Source organism: Leptopilina boulardi, unplaced genomic scaffold (genome assembly GCF_019393585.1).
Source record: "Leptopilina boulardi isolate dan_hultmark-lab unplaced genomic scaffold, ZJU_Lbou_2.1 LbouV2_292, whole genome shotgun sequence".
NCBI lineage: Eukaryota > Metazoa > Arthropoda > Insecta > Hymenoptera > Figitidae > Leptopilina > Leptopilina boulardi.
This window is the reverse complement of record NW_026137854.1, coordinates 346,558-370,420: the sequence shown is the minus strand read 5'-3', so window position 1 is coordinate 370,420 and position 23,863 is coordinate 346,558. Positions and strand designations below refer to the sequence as shown.

General features: G+C 28.0%; 1 protein-coding gene across 1 annotated transcript; it reads left to right on the top strand.

The window, feature by feature from the left end:
* The first annotated feature begins 4,984 nt into the window (after positions 1–4,984).
* On the top strand, positions 4,985–23,700 carry LOC127282265 (uncharacterized). The gene is made up of 5 exons (XM_051306441.1): positions 4,985–5,022; positions 22,475–22,658; positions 22,740–22,834; positions 22,960–23,092; positions 23,424–23,700. Exons 1-5 carry the CDS (start codon positions 4,985–4,987, stop codon positions 23,553–23,555), a joined length of 582 nt encoding a protein of 193 aa, XP_051162398.1. The 3' UTR covers positions 23,556–23,700.
* The last annotated feature ends 163 nt before the right edge of the window (positions 23,701–23,863 follow it).

Here is a 23,863-nt window from a genome sequence, read left to right as displayed (position 1 = left end):
TTCAAAATCAGCGACACCGAAAACCCCGAGTCGGTATCAAAACTACACAAGAATATTCATAAAAAAGTTATATTGTACAAAACATAAAAATTGTTATTTTTTACATAATTTTTTTTGTTATTTTTTACATATAGAAAACAATTTTTTCGTTATTTTTTTGGGGCAGTTTGAGGTGCCCACAAACTAAATGCATACATTGAAACTGTATATAAGCTGCATTTACAAGTACAAATGAATTTTAACATTAATTCGTATGCAGTTTAAAGTTTGAGTCAGTTGGGGTAAATGGGGACAAAATCCCTATTTTTCACAAATTACGTAAGTTTGTTTCTTTAAAATGTAATATTTGCGGATTTATTTTTAAAGTTATTATTTACATTCCCAGGTTTAATTTTATGCAGCAGAAAAAATTTAGATAAGCTTTAAATGCATAAAACTGACTGTCCCCATTTACCGTAAGATTTAAAAAAAAATTTTGGGTAAATGGGGACAGCATAGTTTCTAAGAAAGGTTTAAGAAAAAAGTTTCCTTACGTATATTACTGTATTAAGGGATGGAAAAACTTGAAAAAAATTTGTAGTAGATATATAATAGTTGAACCAATTAAATTTTTTTTTATTTTAGTATTTTGTCTCGCATTTGAAAAAAACTGACTTAAAAATCATACAAAATTTGTTTCTTATTCCTTATGACTCCCATAACAGAAATTCACTTGAATTCTTGATTTTTGTCAATTTGGTTAATAATAACCCTAAAAATTTGAAAACTCGGAGTAAATGTAAATTTTGTCCCCATTTACCCCAACTGTCCCTAACTTTAAACTGCATATGATTAATGATAAAATTCATTTGTATACACGGAGAGAAATAGATGGTAAGAATTTATGATCTTAAGGTGGTAAAAAGAAGATGTTATCCGGTACCATCATTATGCTACTCAATACTATCAAAGATGTTACAAAAAGTGTGGTTATGTTACCCACTACTATCAAGATGTTACTCCGTACAATCTGGATAGTAACTGATAGAATCTACACGGAAAAAATTAATTCAGTATATTTTACAAAACTGTGACAGAGTAGCGGATACAGCTCTTTACGAAACTGAGTTTTGTAAAATGTGATGGATATTTTCGGATAAACTACAGAAATTTCGTTGTTTGTACTGAATATTTCTGGAGTTTATCCTGAATATTTCGTGACATTTTACAACACTCAGTTTCGTAAAGAGCTGTGTCCGCTACTCCGTGATAGTTCTGTAAAATCTACTGAATTAATTTTTTCCGTGTAGATAGCTGTTCGTATATGTAAGATCAAATGAAGGGTAGAATGACAAAAGGGGTCAAGCGCCAATTTATCGAAAATGAGGTTTTTGCATAAAAAAATCAAGAAAATTCATTTACACATTTCTGTAGAAGGATTTCCTTGTTTATTGCGTATTTAAATCAGTTTTTAATAAAAATTAAATTAATAAAATAGCCTCAAATTTACTTTATTGCAACCTGATTGAAAAACAAAAGAAAGTGGTGAGTCAATAATATTATCAAAATAACAAAAATATTATTTTTTTAGGTTTTATTTTAATATTTTATTTTAATTTTATTTTAATAATATTTTAATTAATAAAATTAATAATAATAATAATATATTTTCAATTTTAAACAATTTTAAAATCATTTTGTTATTAATTTTTAAATATTTTTATGATTATACTAAGTGAACAATTGAATTTAAAGATGAAAGTATTACTCAATTCCAAAGCAAGCAATTAATTCGTAATTTTCTTGAAAACAAACAATTTTTTAAAGGAATTTTTTTTTCTATTCCTTTCGTCGATTCCATAGAAAGAAACTAATTTTCCAGTCCCTATTGAAAAAAACACGTGTATTTACATGTGTATTTACATGTGTTTTTAGACGTGTAAAAACATGTGTATAAACACGTGTATACATACGTGTTTTTATACGTGTATTTATACGTGTAAATACACGTATTATCTTACATACGAATTTGAAACAAGATTTAGATGTATTTACACATGTTTTTTAATTCTATTAAAAATTTTATTAAAATTTTATTTCTTTCTTAAGTATTAATCAATTATGTAAAGAGGAACATTTTTTATGTTGTTTATCCATAAAATTTTTTATTCCTTACTGTATATTTATTAAGACAATTAATAATTTTTAACTATTAATTCTCTTTTCAGTGTACTTTTAAAAAGGTAGTTTTTTCTTATTATTGCAATTTATCAACTTAATTTTAATAATAAATTATTACTTCATGTAAAATTATATATTTTCCAAATGTTTAAACAAATAATTGTTGTTATTTAATAACTTTTGATAAAAAATTATTCAAAAAATTTTTTTTTTTTAATATTTCAATTTTGCAGTGTGAGTAGTATGAAATTGAACAATTTTATGATTATGACAATTCAATAATTGTTTAAATAAATAATTGTTCATATTTACTATCTTTTGATACACAGTTGCTAAAAAGATTTAAATTTTTTTTCATTTTGCGGTTACATAAACTGAGTAATGTAACATGAAGATATTTATTAAATTTTACAATTTAGTAATTGTTTAAACATTTCATTATTATTTACAAAATTTTTCAAAAAACAAATTCTAGGAAAGTTTACTTTTTCAAACTTTGCAGTTTTATAAGGTAAGTAGAATGTCATTAATATATTATTATATTTCAAAAATTTAGCAATTATTTAAACAAATAATTGTTCACTTTTACTTACTTTTGACGCACAGCAAATAGAAAGTTGCAGATTTTTTCTCATTTTGCAGTTAAATGAGATGTTTCCTATTACATAAATATATTTGATGGTTTTAACAATTCAACAATTTTTTAAACAAATAATTATTATTATTATTTACAAACACTTGACAAAAAAAACTAGAACAGTCTATTTTTTCTTAATTTTGCAATTTTACAAGGTAAGTAGAATGAGATTAAAATAATTTTTTATTTTTACAATTCAGCAATTGTTTCAATAAATAATTGTTGTTACTCACAAACTTTTGACAAAAAAATAGAGTTTTTTTTCGTAATTTAGCCATTTAAAAGGTGAGTACGAATGAAATTAAGATAATTTTGTTGATTGTAACAATCAAACAATTGTTTAAACAAAGGTATATTTTTACTTACTTTTGACGCACAACACCAAGAAAGTTGCAGACTTTTTTCATTTTACATTTGATTAAGCTGGTTAGTGTAACATTAAAATATTTCTACATTTTAACAATTCGAAAAATTTTAAAACAAGTGATTATTGTTACTCACAAACTTTTGTCAAAAAACAACTAGAGAAGTATATTTTTTCTTAATTTTGAATTTAACAAGGTGGATTGAATGAATTTGAGATATTCTATGATTTTAACTATTCACCAATTATATAAGCACATAATTGTTGCTATTTACCAACTTTTTAAAAAATCATCTAGAAAATTATAATTTTTTCACTAATATGCAAATTTACAAACTCAGTAATATTGCATAGTTGAATAAGAACTTAATGTTTCTATGTGGATTTTTTTTAGTAGAAAAGCGTAATGTAGTACAGGGGGCCTCTAATATTGTACACTATATTACCTCCTTCTACTCTAAACAAATAACAATTAAACAGAAGAAAAGTTAATGCTCAAATATTTTTATTAGAATATACATTTTTGGGAGGGGGTTATTATTTTGCCAGCTACTCCTCTGGACGGTCAACATTCAGTCTTCTTTCTGTGAAGAAAAAATAAGAGTTGTTTATTAACTATATATTATCAAAATTATTTGATTTTTCATGCTACAATTAGTATTTTTTTAAATTCATGGTTTTAAAAACTTACTTTTGACCGTCTCCGGGTATAATTTCCTTCTTAATGCATTTATGTGCTGGCTTATATAATAACCCGTCTCCCTTAGTTGCAGCACTTTTGTAACATTGGAGACTTGCATCGATATTAATCTGTCCTCAAAGCATTCTGAAATTCATTTTTAATATTTATTATTAAAAAATTTTCCCTTTTAAAAAGTTTATTAACTTTTTAATTCTTGGACTATTAGGAAATAAATAATACTTTGAAAACAAATTCATGGTATATTAAGAAAATATTATTTGAAAAGACCTTTTGCTTCACAATTTATGTCCCCCATAACTAATTGAATAAAAATATTTACTAACTTATTAGGACTTTCTTTTTTGGCGAAGCAAGTTTGCGCCTTGGCGATCTTCCTGGAATCTGGATAAGTGTGGAGTTATCCAGGATATAACTATTGGCCAGGATGTGGGCCTTCCACATACTCTCCGCCAAGTATTTCACAAACTTGCTGTGGTCCCTCTGGATGGAGATGAGGTCCCACGCTTCCTCCGTAATAAAATATCCTTCTCCAAGATGGACACATTTGATCTAGAAAATGGATAAACACTTGGATGTATAAAAGGGTTACATGGGTCTGGAAGGCCAAAAATTAAATATATTTTATAATTTTTTTTGTTTAATTCAAAAAATAAATTATTTTGTTTGTCAGCTTCCCAGTAAAAAAAATAATTGGGAGTGCGGAAAGATAATTGGGAGTTAGCTTACTTTGTATTCGGTTTGGCGTCTAAACCGTGTAGGGACGTTACGGCCAATTATTTTTTCTTACCCTGAATTAATATTTGGAAAAAGAAATGTGAAATTTTATGAAAACGACAAAATGTGAAATATGACAGATTTATCGAGAATTTTACCATGTGAGTAGCGTTCATATGATAAATTTACCATACGAGCACTACTCACATGATAAAATTGTCGATAAATCAGTCATATTTCACATTTTGTCTTTTTCGTAAAATTTCACATTTCTTATTCCAAATCGGCATTTTGACACATCGGAACATGCATTCTATTTATTTGTAATGCAAACGTTGATCAACAAACATCAATTCAAACAATCCAGATGAAAAGAATTCAGTGTAAGAAAAAATAATTGGCCGTGATGTCCCTACACGGTTTAGACGCCAAACCGGATACAAAGTAAGCTAACTCCCAATTATTTTTTTTTACTGGGTTGAACACTTTCAAGTACACCATTCCAGTATAAGAAAATGTTAATGAAAAAAACTGTATTGGCAGTGACTTAAGCCTAATTCGGTTTCGTGTATGAACCGAAATAGGAGGCTTTGAAGAATTCTTTTTTTTTCATACCTTGAATACTTTTAACCTGAATCTTTTGAATTTACGCTTTTTTGATTCAAGTTGACATTATAACTGAAAACGGTGATTGTTCTTAAGTGTACAAATCTTAATTACAAACAGGAAATATAAAAATTTTGTTAAAAAGTGGGAAAGTTGAATGTGACAAGCAGAACAGATTTTATTGATGAATTGAACACGATACATAACGATGCATTATCTACACGGAAAAAAGTACGTGAAATTTTGATTGACTCAGTGCTTGACTTTTGGATAAGGCATTAAATACTATAAGAATTCTAAAATTTTAACCCTCCATTCGACACATATTTTCCAGCTAAAAATCAAGTTTTTATTAATATTTATTTATGTTACTCTTATAACATTTTATTCAATTGAATTTTTTAATTTGTTTTTCTACATATTGTTAGTTATTAAAATTTTATAAAGCTACCAAAAATGTCATGTTTTTAGCAAGACTAGAAATATTTTTAAATGACGTTAAAAAACGAAAAGGGTCTGGCTAGACCCGTGTGTCGGACTAAGAATTTAAAATACAGTACTAGAAAATTTCTAGCCCTCTGCATGAGAGTGCCCAAGTAGTACGTAATATTACCAGGTAATGTTACTGTGATATTACTGTAATATTAAAGTGTCCGCCCGGTGCAACCACCCAAAACGAATTGGGCTTAGGTCACTCCTAATTCGGTTTCGCTTACTCACAATTTTTATTTACTGGGATGAAGACAAAAATTTATAAAATTTTGTTAAGAAATAATTAAAAGTAAGTACTTGATCTGATTTTAATATTTCATCAGGTTCGCCACCATCATCAGGTCACTTTAATAAAAAAATTTTTTTAAATTACAAAACATTTTTGAAATATAAATCACAAAATTAAACAAAAAACAATTTTTTCTTTTTTACCTAATTACAATCAACAAATTTTCACATAACGTCAAAAAAATTACATTTAAATAAAGGACAAATCACCAACATGTTAAATGAAGGTAATTAGTCAGACTAACTAATTAGGTAAAAATTAGGTAAAGAAGAAAAAATTGTTTTTTGTTTAATTTAGTGATTTATATTTCAAAAATGTTTTCTAATTTAAAAAAAATTTTTTATTATAGTGACCTGATGATGGTAGCGAACCTGAACACCGAAACGTCGTCTGTTTTATATTAAACATGGCTCAAAACCATTGTATCATGCTATTAAACTTTACCTTCTGTCCTGTGTTTGTTATATTATCAAAGGTCTCATACTTGGGTAGATTCATAAGATCTTCATTGAATCCTTCATTGTCTCCTAAAATAAGCGTAATCAAATGTACTTTTGTTTAGATGCTTTATTAATGATTAAAAACTTTTTCTTTTTCATGGCGAAAATTTTGTGATTTTTGAAAGTATTAAATTATTAATAATGATTTAAACAAATTTTTCTCGTTTTGGAATGTGTATGTTAATGAGATTATTTGTGAATCTAGAGATCCTTTTTTTAATTACGAAATTTTAGAAAACACATTTCTGTACATGTAAAATTCGTGCAGGGGGCAATGTAGTGCACTGTCTCTACCCATCAAGCCGTTGGTTTAGTGAGTTTAGGGTGACAAATGTTGTTTATATTCATCATTGTTGTTTCATTGTGCGTCTTAAAAGAAGATTAAGGCTCCGCTTTGAAGACACTAGCTTTGAAAATGATATTTTTGCTTTTAGTGAATTGAAATAAAATATAAGATTCATAAAAAATAGCGAATGGGAGATTTTTTTATTTAGAATTTACTGCTGAACACAAATTTTGTATTCTTTTGATGTTTCATTTTGTTTTTATTCTGATACTAAAGTCCGCGTTAGAAAACTGCTTTGGGGCATTGTGGTGCATTTTGTTCGGAGCAATATAAAAAGTTTTGTTAATATATATTATTTAACAATATTTTTTGAGCTTTTAAGAATAAAATGACATAAGAAAACCTAGCTTATGATTTTTCAAAAACTACTCTTCATTTTTTGAAATATAGGTATAATAAAGGTGTATTAAAGCATCAAAAAGCTGTTGAGAAAATAGCTAAAAAACAATGCTTAAGATTCAAATAAAACGGAATCGCAGCTGTTCCAGCATTTTCAATCTTTAGAAAAATAACGAGAATGTTGATGAAAATATTTTAAAATATCAAACAAAGCAAAGATTTCCTCATCTTCTCGTTTTTTCATAATTTTTGTTTTCTACAACCTTTATTTAACGCAGAACGAAAGAAATCCCTTCTTCATAATTTAAAAAATTTCTCATGTTTTCAATATTCTATTTAGATAAATAAAAATCGTTTCATATATATATATATATCGATTTTATTACACTAAGAAAGTGGTGCACTACATTGCCCCACTAATTTTAGAATGTTGAGAAAAAGTACTTTTAGCAGCATTTTTGTACAGCAAAAATATGACTAAATATATTGTGATAGGAACTAAGAGAAAGGATCTTAGAAGCAAAAAACTATGGAATAGTTTTGTAGTTTTTGAAATGAAAATATGACAAAAGTATTAATATAAATCATTGATATTGAAGTCGTCATTGGAACTAAAATTATTAATAAACACTGATTTTAATTTGCAGAGATTAAAAAAAAATTTCAATGGGATATGTCAAAGTTGTGTAATGTAAACAATGGGAATGTAAACAAATCAAACACAAATATAAATAAAAAATTTCAAATTTATTTTGAGATTTGTATTAATTTTTGCAAAATCTATTTATATGTCATTTAAAGTAATACATTTAATGAATGTTTGATTTGTAATAATTTACTAATAATTACAAGTGTAATTATAAATGATGAAAGTGCGGCATATTGTTAAACGATTTCACGTTGAGAAGGCTGAAAACGACATGAAACGTCTGGAAAAGTTGATCCGAAAAAAAACGTACAAAATTGTTATCCAGTGACATCGAAAAACGAATTCTAGATGAAGCTAAATTACAAGACATTGTTTCATTATAATAATGCGATAAAGGCAAAAATCAGGATCCCATTAAAAGCAGGCACGAAAGCAGTAGAAGAAAAGCGCGAAGCTGATAGTCTTGACTCGATTCGTGACGAAAGATCTCAAAGAATAACTTCAATACTTAACGGTGAAGTGAAATCGGTGTTTCTAATTTAATACTTGTGGCAAATTATATACAATTTTATGTCGGATACATGTCTTTATTGATAATAATTTGTGATTTTGTATGTATTTCTGTATTTTTTTATTTTATGTATTTTTGTATGAAATATAAGCTTATTTCAGTATTTTAAATCTGATAGCATTTCGGGAATAAAAGTATAATCTAAATACTAACTTGAAAAAATTTCTTGAGGAAACATAATTTTGTAATAATAATAATAGTAATAATAATAATATAAAAAACAAATTATTTATAAAGATTTATTAGAAAATTATATAAAAGTTTCATATAGTGATTACAATTTTTTTGAGATTTGATTCTTAAGATATTCAATGTTTTTTACTAGGAACGACTGTCAGGAATTAATTTCACCATTATTATCGAAATTTTCCATGGTAACAGTAGTTGCTCGGCAATTTTTATTAGCTTTTTCTTTTGCTTCTTCTTTGCGATTTTTTTCAATAACATCTTCTTCGGAGTCTTTATTTATATTTTTCTCTGCATTAAAATCATCGTCCCTGGATTCTGAAATAATAACGAAACAACTTACAGACGTAGACGGGGAGAGCGATTTATGATCTGCTTTTTGTTCTACAATTATTTTAATATTGGACTTATTTTCAGTCACTTGCCTTAACTGTTCATTTTCAGTTGCTTCGATATTAGAATCATCATTAGATTCAACACTTTTTTCGATTATATTTTCTTCTTCACTACTTGTATTCGTTTTCCAATCATCTACCAGAGAGTTTGATAAAGATTGATATTTTTCTGGTTTAACATTTTTATTTTCTTCGTCCTCTGTTTCAGATAAATTTTTTCCGGATTCTAATTAGAATGTTAGAAGTTGAAGACGAGAATGATGAAACTGAGGTAACTTTTTCTGGATTCGGTTTTGAATTTTTATCTTCCGTAGTTTTTCAATCACTATTTTCAGATAGTGAAAGAGATTCAGTCTCATTTCGTTCAGTTTTTTCATCAGCAGTTATTTCAAAGCTGGAACTATCAACAAATCGATTTTTAAAAACTGCTTTTGTATTTTTAGCTTTAAAGATTATAATATAATCGTCATTGCCAGGTAAAGATTTATCTCTGAACGGTATGTAAATTAGACTCTCGAAATTAATTTCAAACTTTTCGGTTGAAAACTCGAGAATACTTTTCTTTTTATAGAAGGCTTCTTCTGAATCAATTGGCAAAACGATAGAACAACCAATTTGGCTGCATTTTTTCGTATGTAGTACCCTTATCATGTGCGCTTTATTAATATACATCACACTATTGTTAAATAGCATTATTTATAATCACTAGCGCAGTCGACGGCCGCAAGCGGCTGTCTCCTTTGCTTCCTTATGTCCGATTCACTGTGCTTTATATTTTTTATTTGAATTGTGATTAATAATTTACTTTCCGTTTGTTCTCTAAATTCTTATTAATACATCCAAATTTTAATTGACTTAATTTTCAATTTATCAAATTTAAATCGAATCAACTTTTAATTCATCCAAATGTTTATCGACTTAATTTTCAGTTTATCCTAATTTTAATTGACTTAATTTCAAATGTATCCAAATTTTAACGATACAAATTTTATTTTATGGAAATTTTCATCCACTTTTCATTTTCAATTCATTGAAACAGGGATCACATTTAATTCATTAAAATTTTAAAAGGTATAAATTTCCAATTTTTCTTATTTTTATCAACCTTAAATTTAATCATCCCAAAACTTCAAGTTATTAAATTTTTATTCAATTTATCCAAATTCCAATTAACAAAAATTTTTATTATTCCTCATTTTTAGTGATGAAAATGATTGAAATTTCAATTTAATAAATCCAAATCTGAAATGATACAAAATTAAATTTAAGAAAATTTCAATAGATACAAATTAATTTTCTATTCATAAAACTATTAATTCATTTTTTAATTTAATTTCCAACCTGAACAATATTTTACATTTGATCTTTTCTCCCAGTCTTTTTTAAGAAATGATTATTTCTTAAATAAAATTCAATTTTAAATATTCATATTTTTTTATAAATAAAAATAAAAAAAAACCTTTTAATTTCCTTATATTTAAAAATTGTTTTAAATTGAATTGCTTTCTGTTAATTTGAACGATTTTATAATTTATTTATTTTACTTTCTATATTCATAGTAAATGAAAATTGCTTTTTCTATTTTTAATAGAAAAATCAGCAAAAAGTATCCAAGTTTTAAATTCATGTTAATTAAAATAATTTAATTTTATATTTATATTTAAATTATTAATTTAGTTCATAATTATCGTTTTATAATTAATTAAATTCATTTAGGAAACAAAATAGTAGTGTAGTAATTAATTTACTTTCGATTACAATTTAAATATTGTCAATGTTTCGCCCCTTTATTGAGATTTTACATTTTAAATACTCATCTTTTATTGCGATATTTTTTTTGTTATATATTCAATATAAATTTCACCCTTTTTTTAGGAATGTCTCTTTTTATAATGGACATTATATTTTAAATAAGCGCGCGCTACTTCGGTCATACATGCATCCTATATTGTTCGTTTCCCACAACTGAATTTCAATTTTCGCGCCTAACCTTTCCACCCAAGTAAGACAAACCTCCAATGCATTGCGCAGGTCAGCACATTGCTACATACGCACGAACACAAGTGCATTTCTATTTCGTTCACTGAAGAAAGAAAACAAGTCAAAACACGCTAGGTGACGGCCGGCCGGCTTTTTTATTGCATGTTTTTCTATATTTCTGACTATTATCATTCCTAAAAGTAGAGATAAATTAATCAAAGAACAGAACGATAGATTGTTGGTGAAGATGGTTTTTGCAAATCCTTGCTTATATATTGATTATGTTAAAAGTGTTTCCCCACCGGGATTTGTAGCAGCTACGTGGGCTCGAATTGCACAAGAATTACAAAAGTTTGGCAGTAATATTACAGGTATTTCTTATTTTTTATTATTATATGTATACTTCCCGCACATAACAAATGTCTTTGTTGTGAGGTTATGTCATATACTGTAACCGTAAACATGGCCATGCACATGATCAGGTACTTATTCAGGTACATATGTTTATATGTAAGCAAAGCAGGGCTGTTAAAAAATCATGATTTTTTTTTAAAAATCAAGAAAATCGAATTTTTTTTATTTAAATCAAATTTTTATATGCAATTTTTTAAATGTTTATTTTCAAGTGGTTTGTTGTTTTTAATAAATACTTAAAATGATAAAGTTAACAAAAACATCAAACAATACTTCTATTTTAATTAAGAAAGATTTAACAGGGTTTCCGCGGATCAAGAAAATCAGGGAAATGTCAGGGGAAAGTCAGAGAATTGTGTCAAAACTACTGGGAAAATATAATATTTATAGAAATACCTATGTTACAAAATTTTTGTTTTTTGAAAACTTTTATTCAAATTTTAACTTTTAAAAATTCTCTTTTAATTTTTTTATAATTAAAAACCTCTTGAAACTTTTGCATTTGGGTTAGAGAAAAAGATAAAATTCCGTCTCGAATTGAGGGAAAAGTAAGGAAAAAGAAACTAAAATTTTGGTATCAACTGTGTAAATTATTCTAAATTTTAATCGCAGTTAATAATTCAATTATTCCGAAAATTAAGTACCTAAATAAAAATTCAATTATTCCAAATGTTAACCAATTTGAAATTAAATTATTCCGAATATCAATTAAATAAAAATTTTGTTTTTCCAAATGTGAATAAATTTCAATTTTTAATGACGAAAAATTTTAAACTATAAAAATTCAAGTAATTTAAATTTTAATGAATTTAAAATTCAGTTATTCCAAATTTAAATAAATTACAATATTATTTATATAACTAGCTAAAAGAAACGCGCGTACACGCGCGTGGTATCTATAATTTTTTATAAAAAATTAAAAATTTATTTTTATTTGACGAAAAGTTATCGGAATTTTGATCTCTCAAAATTAATAATGTTATTTTTGAAATCGTTACTGTATTACTATTTCAACATTATGGTGTTATAATAATATAATACTTATTATTGCACAGTAAATGTGACCTTTAAATTTTGTACTCAAATAAAGATTATATGCTACGATAATCGAATTGTTAGCAATATATTTAATTCACCCATCTCAGGATCCATGCAGGGTGAATTCCTATTTTGTTTACCACAAGGCCCATGAACTTAAAATCGCTTTACAATGTTAAAAAGTTCTGGATTCTTTAATTCGTCTGTGATTTCAGCACATATCATTTTATTTAAAGTTTCTGAATCGCAAATTTGTGTACGTAAACATATAGTTAAACGCACATGTGGCAATCCACGCTTTTTTCTTCTCTATGAAAGACGATACATATAAAATTGTAAATAAATTAAATTACAAGTACCTTGAGTATGCTTAAGGTTAACAGTCCATCCAGGATCACCAGAAGGAAACATTGTAGGATATGTCATGGGATCAAAATTTCCCCTAACAATAAGACTAGAAATTATTTTCTTATTATTTTCTGTTGTGCATACTGAATTTACATCAACATGTAAATCCCTCTTCAATTACTGTAGATAATTTCTTCATCTTACAGGACAAATTTTTTTCTTTGTGTATTTTCTTTTCATTCTCAGTTTCAGTAGACAGAACTCTGTTGTCATTTTTACTGGGAAAAGTCTTTAAAAAATACATAGGAATGTACATTCCTGTGTGGATGTGGATTCATATGATAATTCCGACTTAATTTCCTATTCAAATTCCTGTTTCAATTACGTATACGATTTTGTATAGGAAATCATATGGTTTCCTATATAGGGACCCATGTGGTTTCCCATATGGAAGCCTATGTGGGAATTTTCAGTGGGGTACAGATGTTGCAAATGCTATTGCATTATACTTCACACTTAACTGTATTAATCGGTTGTTGATCAACATCTACAAAAAATTCTGTTGGTTTAAAAGGGAACAATCTAATTAAATATTCTATTTGATGAATATTCAAACACCCTGCATTAAGGCTATCAAAAATATAAAGTCTTACTCTATCGTAATAAACACAAATCCAATGACCAGAATTGTTATTACCGCTATAAACTATTTGAATATTTTTAACTCTTTCTCTAATTGGAACAATTAAATCAAGCATTTGTAAATACAAAGTACTTTGCATAATGAAAAAAGAATTTGAATCATTTCTTAATAATTCTTGAAATTTATACATATTCATATCATTTAACATTTCATTTACATTTTCAATAATTTTAAAATCGTCATTACTTAAAATAAAATACTCTTCTATGTTCGACATGGTATCCTTCTTCAACTTTTAAACTGTTAATAAAGCCATTTTTCAAAACAAATCGTTTATTTTAGTTTATTGCTTTAAAAAATTTACTTACATGTGTTTCACCTATAAAATATTTCATTAACTATAATTCAGCTAACTAATGCAACAATGATAGTCTTACATGAACGTGAATTAGCGTTGTTTAATCTTTTTCCATATTATATTATTTTCGATAATGATTATTATTTGACTTATTTTCCTCTGCACTTTTTATTAATATTCAAATCAATATTCAACTCACAAACTATTATTTAACCCATAAAACAACTTCAACCCTTAAAACAATATTCAAACCTCTTTCTATTTAAATACTTTTCCAAAAGCCAGCATCCTCTATTATCAGTCAATATTTTTTTTCAATATCGAAATATATTCAATACTAATGTTATCCAATATCATATTTTATTATCCTCAAAATCCAAATATCTTTAATGCCAATCTTATCCAATACCAAAAAATTTTCCAAAAACCAACTTCCACTGTGGTCAAATAATCAATATTTTTTTCCAATATCAAAATATATTCAATACTAATATTCTGCAATATCATTTTTTATCCTTAAAATCAAAATATCTTTAATGCCAAAATTATCCAATACCAAAAAATTTTTCCAAAAGCCAGCTTCCACTATTATCAAACTGTTACAAACCGGAAAATTAATTTATATAAAATTATCAATTTTGAGGTAAGGGAGGCACCAAGCTGCCAGAATTTAAAGTTAATCGAAAGTGTGTAGCAAAAGTAACTCCAATTCTGTTTAATTCTGTGGGTCGTTTATCCTTTTAAAACGTTCCGCCAAACCACCATGTAGGTAAAGAAAATTGAAACTATTATTAAAGGGAGAGAAGAAGGTAAGAGAGAAAAGAAAAACTCTTAAGAGAATTAGGTTATAATAGATCGTTTATTATAAATCAAGTTTTAATAGTAGACAATATATTGGAAACGATACATGTTTTATTTACTTACGGTACGACGCTTAATGTTACCGCTATTCGACGTATACACAGTGGTTTTACTATGTCGAAAACGGGCGAAATAGAAGTTAGCGCTTTCGTGCTGTGGGTCCACCAAATTGGGTTGACGCAGGTACCTCGGGCACAAACTGGCCAGTTATGCAACGGGAATCCTAATTAATTAATTGCATAATTAATTAAGGTTCCCACACAAATTAGCTTCCACGGGACTCCGCCGATTTGGAGTATTCAATAGATTTATCGTCCGCCCAAGTTTTATTGACTAACTTTTTAACCCGGATTCGACGCGCAGACGGGCTAAGTCGCGGCGTTTCCAAGCTCAAGAAACTCCTCGCCAGGTCAGAACCAGGAGAAGTGTTGCTTAATGAGCTGAGAAAGTAGTACTGCATTAATTGAATTTTCGCGACATGCCTCTAGTCCTTGCCTTATGGTCTAGGTGGGATAATTAGGACTTTGGGGGAGTTAAAGAATTGGGGGAGGGGAAGATGCACACGGCTCATTGGACGCTGCATTTTGCTGACGTTTTTGATTCTCACTCTGGGTTCCGTGGGAACGGAAATGCTACTAGAAACCGACATTTGTGTGTTTATAAAAAAAAATTTTTTTTTTATTAAAATTATAAATCACAATATATTATTTGATTTATTAGTTTACAACTATGGCTTAATATATACTTCTTTTTTTATTTTAATTTAATGTGATCATACAAGTCACATTCGTATTATTGTAAGTTACAAGTACATTGAATATACCCGCAACTCGCATTCCTCCAGCATCTTATTGTCAACTGGGGGTTGCAATAAAATTTAAATTATTTTGAGCCAATGTCTATTCTGTAGCATACATTTGGCATAGTGCATTTATGTACCAGCAGTGAGTTATCGGTTTCGAACGCACGTGCGTTTGTTTTCAAAGGCTGTAGTCCGTAGGCCGGTAGCTTTCAGGGGGAGGAGAAAGGAAAAGAGAAAACCAAGGCAACAAGCGGAGACATGCGATGTGTTGGCGTAACGTTGTTGCGTGCAGTAGGTTTCAAGTGTGCCCGTAGTGCAAGCCTCATGACTGTATTGGTACTCACGGACGGAGAGTCCCTTTGTGCGCATACTACCATAGCCGCCCAATGCATGTTTGACCCATGGCTCGAGACATTTGCTTAATTATGTTATTATCTAATTTCCAGGCAGTCATTCGATCCAATGCTTTATGATTTCTTTTACATTTCGCGTATGGTCGTAATGACATTCTCGTTTTTACACATATTTATAATATAATATATATTATAAATATATATATTATAAATATATATTATTTCGATTGGGAATATTGACGCAGGGTTCTCTTACAGTTTAACGGTACGCTCATAAGAAAATTGTTTATCGTTAAAATTGTCGCCTATTGCGTTACATATGTTTTATATAAATCGGGAAGGGGCTGCAAGTATGTTGCGCCATTTAACATATACAAAAGGAAAAAAAAATAACTTTTAAACCTAATAGTTTATATTCGACTTAGGTCGAGTCAAAACTCAACGCTGAATGAATTGCCGACTTGTTAAATGTAATCTGGGTGTCGAGTATCACGCTGCAGAGCGAGGCTCTGTAGCGGTTCCCGGAAATGAATTGAGGATAAGGAATTTAAACCTTGATTTTTAACTAGGTCGACCCAAAGAAAATATTTCTTGACCTTTAACTTAATTAAATTCATTACAACCCACCGTGAAAATTCCCATTTTTGTCCCCAAAAATTTTGATGCGTTGAATCTTGGCTCGAGACAGTCGAATTACTTAACCGCAAAATATATAATGTGCGCTCTACAATTTTGTCGATGTAATTTCTGTATGATGTAGTGTAACATTAAAGAATTATACTTATAAGCCGTACCTTCGTACCTATAATTCAAGGTGTTTATATTAATTTATGCATTAATAATCGAAATGCACATATGTGTAAGTATCTCTGTATTCATATAGAGAACGAGCGAGGAAGAAAATTATAATAACTTTTATGTTTAATATATTATAATATTATATTTAATCAATGAATTTGACCCTTTCATTATATACTGTAAAAGTCCCAACGCTAATCCACAACGTATCACGTCGAAAACCTCTCGATCCACGCGCAACGATGGATTTTAACAGCCAGAATGCTGATTTGCAACTGTTTTCATTATAACCCGCCGCTTGTAAATATATTTTTTTTTTTTTGCATTCGGAATACATACACATTATACATACATATACATATACATACATACATACATACACATATATATATATATATATATATATATACATATACATACACATATATATATCTTCTTCTTATAAAATAAAATTAACAATTGAAATAATAACATTATTCGTAAAAAAATTTTTTTTATAATCTAGATAATAGCAAATAATTGAATAAAAATGGATAAGATCAAACATAAGTAGAACAAAATTATTTGAGATGCTTTCCAGGTCAGTTTTTGTCTTGTCCGCCTGTGGCTATTACAAACGGCAGTATATGAACAACATGTATGTAGAATTACAACAGAATTTGGAATTTTCATTCAAATGTTAATTTGCGACGCTATACGTGAAACGGAAAGCCCCGAACATTTCATGCTGTGATTCAACATCGGGTTGTACAATTTCTAGCAGGCGACATTCTTTCAATCATGAACATAATAAATCTACAATTTAATCGTAAAATTACTATAGCATATCAATTAGTAGGTGTATCATAGTGAAATTACAACAAAAAAAAAAATTTTTAATTACAACCCGATTGTAACTCAACATTGGCCCCTTTTACAGTGTAGGCTTCATAACATCTAATTTAAAATAATGAAAGAAATGGTAGGTTAATACAAAACAAGGTAAAATTGCGTAAAAGGTAATTCATAGTCAATTTTATCATTGTCCAATCAAATGCGGTAAGATCGCATTATTTCGCTTAAAGAATTGTTACAAATGTGTTTCCTTTTTTTTTTTAACAGTAAAGGGAAAAGAGAACCTCTTTTTTTTTTTAACAGTAAAGGGAAAGAGAACCTCTTTTTCCTTTTACATTTTCGTTATTCACACATTTCTTTGTTCAAACATTTCCTCTCTCAAACCGCCATGAGCACCCCTGTGGCTCTAATCTCGAGTATAGGATTACTTTGACGGAGTTTTGACTCTTTGTATGGTGCGATTAGCCTGCACTTGCAAGTTAGTTTGCTGCTGGACCCCAAAGTAACGACACGCGTTCGTTTTAATATAAAGTCTTTTTTTTTTTATTGTCTCCTTTTTTTTGGGTGAAGTTCGGGAGTGTAGTGGTGGTAGTGGTGCAAAAAGGAATAAAATGAGTGGTCAAGATTTTCCAAGTGTGGGCGGATCATCCTTACAGGGGGCCGACCGGATTTTCAATAACCCCCGAATAAGGAGCCTTTTGGAGAGGTTGAGGGAGGAAACCCTCCGAGAAGAAAAGGACAGGCAGGTCCTGTTGAATCTCCAACAACAAAGGGAGCCTACGCTAGTAGAATATATTTTAAGTGGGAAGGTGGAAAAACTCCTTCACGAAATTTATAATTTTAATACACAAAAACCTCAAAAAAGGTAAGCAGAGTTGTTATTTTAAAATATTATTATTAAAATAAAAGGAATCTTATTTAAATGCATATTTTAAAAGAACTCTGAAATAATAGAAATGCAATATAACTCATTAAATTTGAAAATTTATTTTAAATAAATCTTAAATGAAATTGGAATAATCAAAAAATCGTAATAAAATAAAAATTTTTTTTTTTTTTTTTTTTTTTTTTTTTTTTTTTAATAGCACGTAATCCACAAAATTATTTTAATTTTCTAAAAAAAAAATTTATTTTATCTTTAAAATAGGCACGTATTGTGTAAATTGCAATTCTATCAATATATTTTAAAGATTTTTATCCATTTGGGTTTATTCCCCCCCCCTTTTTTTTTATTCCTCTATTTGTTTATTTATTTATTTATTTTTTTTTGAAACTAAAAAAAAAAAATTCCCCCCCCCTCTTTTTTTTTTTTAATCAAGCCAAATAACCTTTTGTTTACATAAAATTGAACGAAAATTCCACTTTGATCTCTAGTATTATTTCGTTTTTATATCCCGTTTCAAGTCTTTGAAGTTTTCAAGCAAGAAAAGTAAAGCTTAAGAATCTAAACAAACTAAGGAGCCTCTCGAATCATTTCTTATTAAAGAGAGTCTCTGTGGTTATTTTGAATGGCCGAAATTGTTAGGGAGTATCATTGAATTCTTTGTATAAAAGGAAAAATAAGAGGAAAAGAATAAAGATCGAATGTTCGGAATTATGTTATTTTCGAAGAATTCCAATTGGTTACTTGGAAGACGAAACATAAAAATTTCTTTGTTTTGATCAAGGGTTTTCAGTTGATTGAATCAGGAGGAATTATTTAAATAACTGTGAAGAGTTTTACCTTAATTGATTATAAAGTAATTGAATAATCATTACACAATCCGGCAGAAAGAGAAGAAAAAAAAATAACATTCCGTAGCTCTAGTCAAGATTAGTAATAAGGTAGAGGGGGAAATATCTGTGGTGCTTCGAAACCCAATACTCTTGCAGGGATACACACATACATTCCTTAGGAATCCACTAATGCAATGTAGATATGGTCATAATACAAGGTCTCACATCATCGCACAGACCAAAAGAAGTCACCACCTGCAGCGTTTTTAATTCGTTAGCATTTTTTTTTTTTTTTTTTTTTTTTTTTTTTTTGCGCTACTTAAGATTTATATTTCTAATTAAATAGCCATTATATGTATACATACATATACATACACATATACAGGCAAATAGTGTTCTTAAATTCTCGAAAATTTAAGCTGGGGTTATATTACCAGGAAAATTACGGTAATTTAAATTTTTTAACAGAATTTAAGAGAATCTAAGAGAATATTGAGAATTTAAGTTTATTTACGTAAATAATGTATATTTATTGTTTTTATTAATATAAGACATATATTTTAGGATAATTAAGATAATTGCTTTTATCTAAATACATTTTTTTTTATTCTATGAGAAAAAAAAAATCTTTAAAATCATATTTTTTAATATTTTTTTTTTATATTTTTTTTTTTTTTTTTTTTTTTTAATAATCAAAAAGACGATATCGATCACTTTGAGTGAAGTGATCAATATTATATCCTTTTGGTTATTAAATTTACCGAGTAATAGAATCAAAATAATATCATATATATTTTTTTTTTAATTAAAAACTTATGTTTATGAACATTGATTAAATTGCCCTCATTTAGTATGAACAAAAATTTAGTATGCGAATAAATTTAATTAAATTTGGAATAAAGATAAGTCTTATATTTAATTATATCATATTACGACCTTATTAATTTATTAAATTTTTATTTTATTTATCCTCAATACTTTTAAAGTATTTCCAAACTGCACTTTTAGGTTTTGTCATTTTTGAAAAATAAATAAATATATAGTCATTAATCAATAAAAATAATTGTGAAAGTACAATATGGGTAATGCTAAACAGAACCGACTAACGCACGTGCCAAAGCCTAAAGGAAAGTGAGGTTATGTTGTGTTTTTATTTATTTCTATTTTGCCTCCATTCTAATTGTATGTATGAATGGATGCTCTGAATTTAGTTAATTAGAAAATTTGAATTAGTTAAGCAATATATGAAAAATTTTAAAAATTATTATATATTATCTGCATTTTAATTTGTCTTATTTAAAAAGAAAAATTCTCATAAATTCTCAGAGAATTCAAACGTTGGTTATATTCTTGGTAATATTCTCGTTCTCGGTAATATTCTCTCGGTAATACAACCGACTTAAAGCACTACAGGCAAATCCACAGAACCGGCCGACTTCATGTTACTCACATGTTTTCTATTTTAGAAGTATTATATTAATTATTTTCATACTTCAACCATTTTGTAATATCTCTGAAAACCTATTGAAAATAAAAAAATTGAATAAATGTGAACCTCCTAGTCTTTTATAAAAAAAAAATTGAAATCGAAGTAACTTAAATATGAAATTTACGGTGATTATTCGATTTGAATTCTTCAAATTGGAGCTTATTGCTTGTGAACATTATTATAATTCTTGTATGCAAACGTCAAATTATATTTTCAACTTATAACGTCTAAAATCAAAAATAATAAAATTTATCGAAATTTAACTAGTTAATCGTGAAAATGAATAATCCTTTCATTTGTTTTATCAGAATTGATGTCAATAATGTCAGTTTGTTGGTTAAAATAGTTAATATCAATATAGTAAGTAAACAATTTAATTTACAGAAATAAAATTAAATGCTAAAAGCGAGGGACAAACAACTCATGAATTAAGGTGTACACTTGTGATGAATTATCATGAATTATCTTGAATTATACAAAGCAATGACAGATTTTAGTTAAAAATTTAAAAATACCTCATTTTAAAAAAAAAAACATTTCATATTATTGCGCGCATTTCGACCACTGACAGCACAAGCAAAAAAAGCAATTGTATACACATTTTTTTTTTATTTAAAAAAAAAACATACTTTACATTTACTCTATTCAACTAAATTAATTCCAAGTTTTTGCTAAAAATTTATTTGTCAAGTTGAAGAAAAATTGTCCACTTAGCCTATTTTTTTTTTTAAGATTGTTTCCCCTGCATGTGCAACATATTTTTACAGTATAGATTAAACTGGTAAAAGATTGCGATAAATAATTATGTTTATTATAAATCTTTTAACCCTACTTTTAACAGATGAATATTTGAGTAAATAAAATTAGGTTAACTGAAAATTTGAAACAAACTATTATAATTGTTACTTATAAGAATAGAGTAACGTAAAGGCTGATAATTTGAATAGATAAAATTAATGATAATAAGAAATACCAAATAATTTAATTTCACTTTCCAACAATCATAAAAATTGAAAAATATATTTTCAGGGTGTAGTAAATAGTGTTGAATAGTGCTGAACCTTACCACAATGAAAATATCATTAAAAGTATTAAAAATTTTGTGTTTTCCACTTAATTCTTGAGTTTTTATTATTACGCAGCCATTCCTAACCTTTTCTCTTTAAAAACATAAATCATCCACAATAATTGAATTATACATAAGTATTAGGATTATCCTCAAATATTTAAATTATTTAAAACTATATGAATTTTTTCTTAATATATTGTGATATACATTGCTGTATTATGAATTACCGTGAAAATTACAATGAATTACCGTGAATTACTATGAATTATCCTGAATTATTGTATTAGGTGTACACTAAATTTCCCGTTGTTCGCCCCTCGGCTAAAAGTTAATTAAAACATTTTAATATTATTATATTAATCAAAAACACGTAAATATTAATTATCAAAATAAATTATTTATATTTTATCATATTTTATTATTCAAAATGTTTTGCACCTATTTCAAACAATATATGTAAAAAGAAATGCCATTTTTAATTATAATTTCCGGAAGAAAAATAATTTTTCGTTTTTGGCTTTTAACTCAAACGGCATTAAAATAAAATGAATCACGCAAGAGGACAATTGTTCTTGAATATATTTTAAAGAAAATAAACCATAAATAAAGGTGTGATTGCTACTTAGAAAATTTTCATCTTGATAAGTAAAAATCGGCCGGCTCCGTGGATCCGCCCGCATACATATATATATTTTTTTTTTACACCTGTACTGAATGTTTTATTACAATTATTATAAAAATGGAATTACCAAACAATTGATTTTAAAATATCCATGTTTATAGTAGGATTCTATTGTATACTCTATTTTCTCGTCCATAGTTTGAAGATTTACTTTGGCGAATGGGAGCCTGCTCGAGAGCGAGTTAGAAAAGATGATTTTTGGCCATATGACGCGGCCCTGGCAATTGGCCAGCCCAAAATATACGCCGCTCAATCATGGTATCAGGAATACCATTGGTGTGAAGAGTCACAGAAATATTTTGTACGCGGGTTCTGGGCACCGGTAAGGCTACAAAATTTTGTCTTAATCAACAATACTCAAAATATAATAAATAAGTAACCTTTTCTTTCTTTGTTCATTCAGCAAGGTTTCCGCAGTGCGATTTGGGTGCATGATAGCTTGCTATGCTTAAAGATTGTCTTCGGTGGGCTAGGCCAGGGAAAAGCACCTCAAACGTGGTGAGTCATATAACTAATTCCATTAGTTCCAACCTCTCAATAAGTTCAAGATTAACTTTATAGAAATGTCAGCAATAAGAAAGAACTTATTATATGTACCCGTTATCCCCTTCCTTTTTTTTTAGTTTCTTCAAGGACCTGCCGCTCATTCCCCAGGAGGTGGGATGCCAACCGGCTCTCAGCGCGATGAAGTTATCATTCCTCCAATGCCATGACTGGCAGGGGACATCCCCTAGAACTAGGGGATGGTGGAAACTGGTAAGCGTGATTTTTATGATTGCTTACATTAGTGTTTGGCATATTCCATCAACATGCTAGTGCACCAGTTTCAGTTACATTCGGTCCCTTAACATTCCTAAACCTCCCGAAATAATTTTATCAAAATTTAAAAAAAAATTATTATTATTAATTTTTTTTTTTTCGTGGTCAAATTAAGGTCACATGTTGGATATTAAAACAAAATTAAAATTGGCGCGTTAATAATAAAGAAAATACATATACATATATACATAATTTTATTTATTATAGATTTTATATATCTATCCATATATATATATATATATATATCTCTTTCTCTTTTTTTTTTTAGAGACTGAATGTGGACCATAAATTTATGTTCGTTCCCATGGCTCAGGAACACAAGGAGTACGAGGGCAATGGAGAGGTGGAAGTGCTTCCACCAATAGGACTGGGTATAAATGAGGACAACCCTGAGAATTAGACAGCAGCCGGCTGCAGTCCTTATTATTACTTTTTTTTTTCTACATATATGTAAGAATATATATATATACATATACTTATACTAAGGTATTTCTCGCAATAGCATAGACTTGGCAACACTGTAAGCTGTAAAGTTTTAACCTCAAACCTTGTTGATCAACAAACAGTAAAAATGAATAATTTGCGTAACTCGAGGGGCCAATTTACCAACAAAAAAAAAAGATCGTATAAAAAAAAAATTTAGAAAATATATATATATAAAAAAAAAGAAGAAAACGGAACGCCGAAAACTGAAAGAAATTAGTTTCT

Coding starts and splice junctions, on each gene's coding strand:
- LOC127282265 (XM_051306441.1), top strand. CDS start 4,985: ATGTCCCTACACGGTTTAGACGCCAAACCGGATACAAA. Junction 22,659..22,739: donor TACGCGGGTTCTGGGCACCG/GTAAGGCTACAA, acceptor TTGTTCATTCAG/CAAGGTTTCCGCAGTGCGAT. Junction 23,093..23,423: donor CTAGGGGATGGTGGAAACTG/GTAAGCGTGATT, acceptor TTTTTTTTTTAG/AGACTGAATGTGGACCATAA.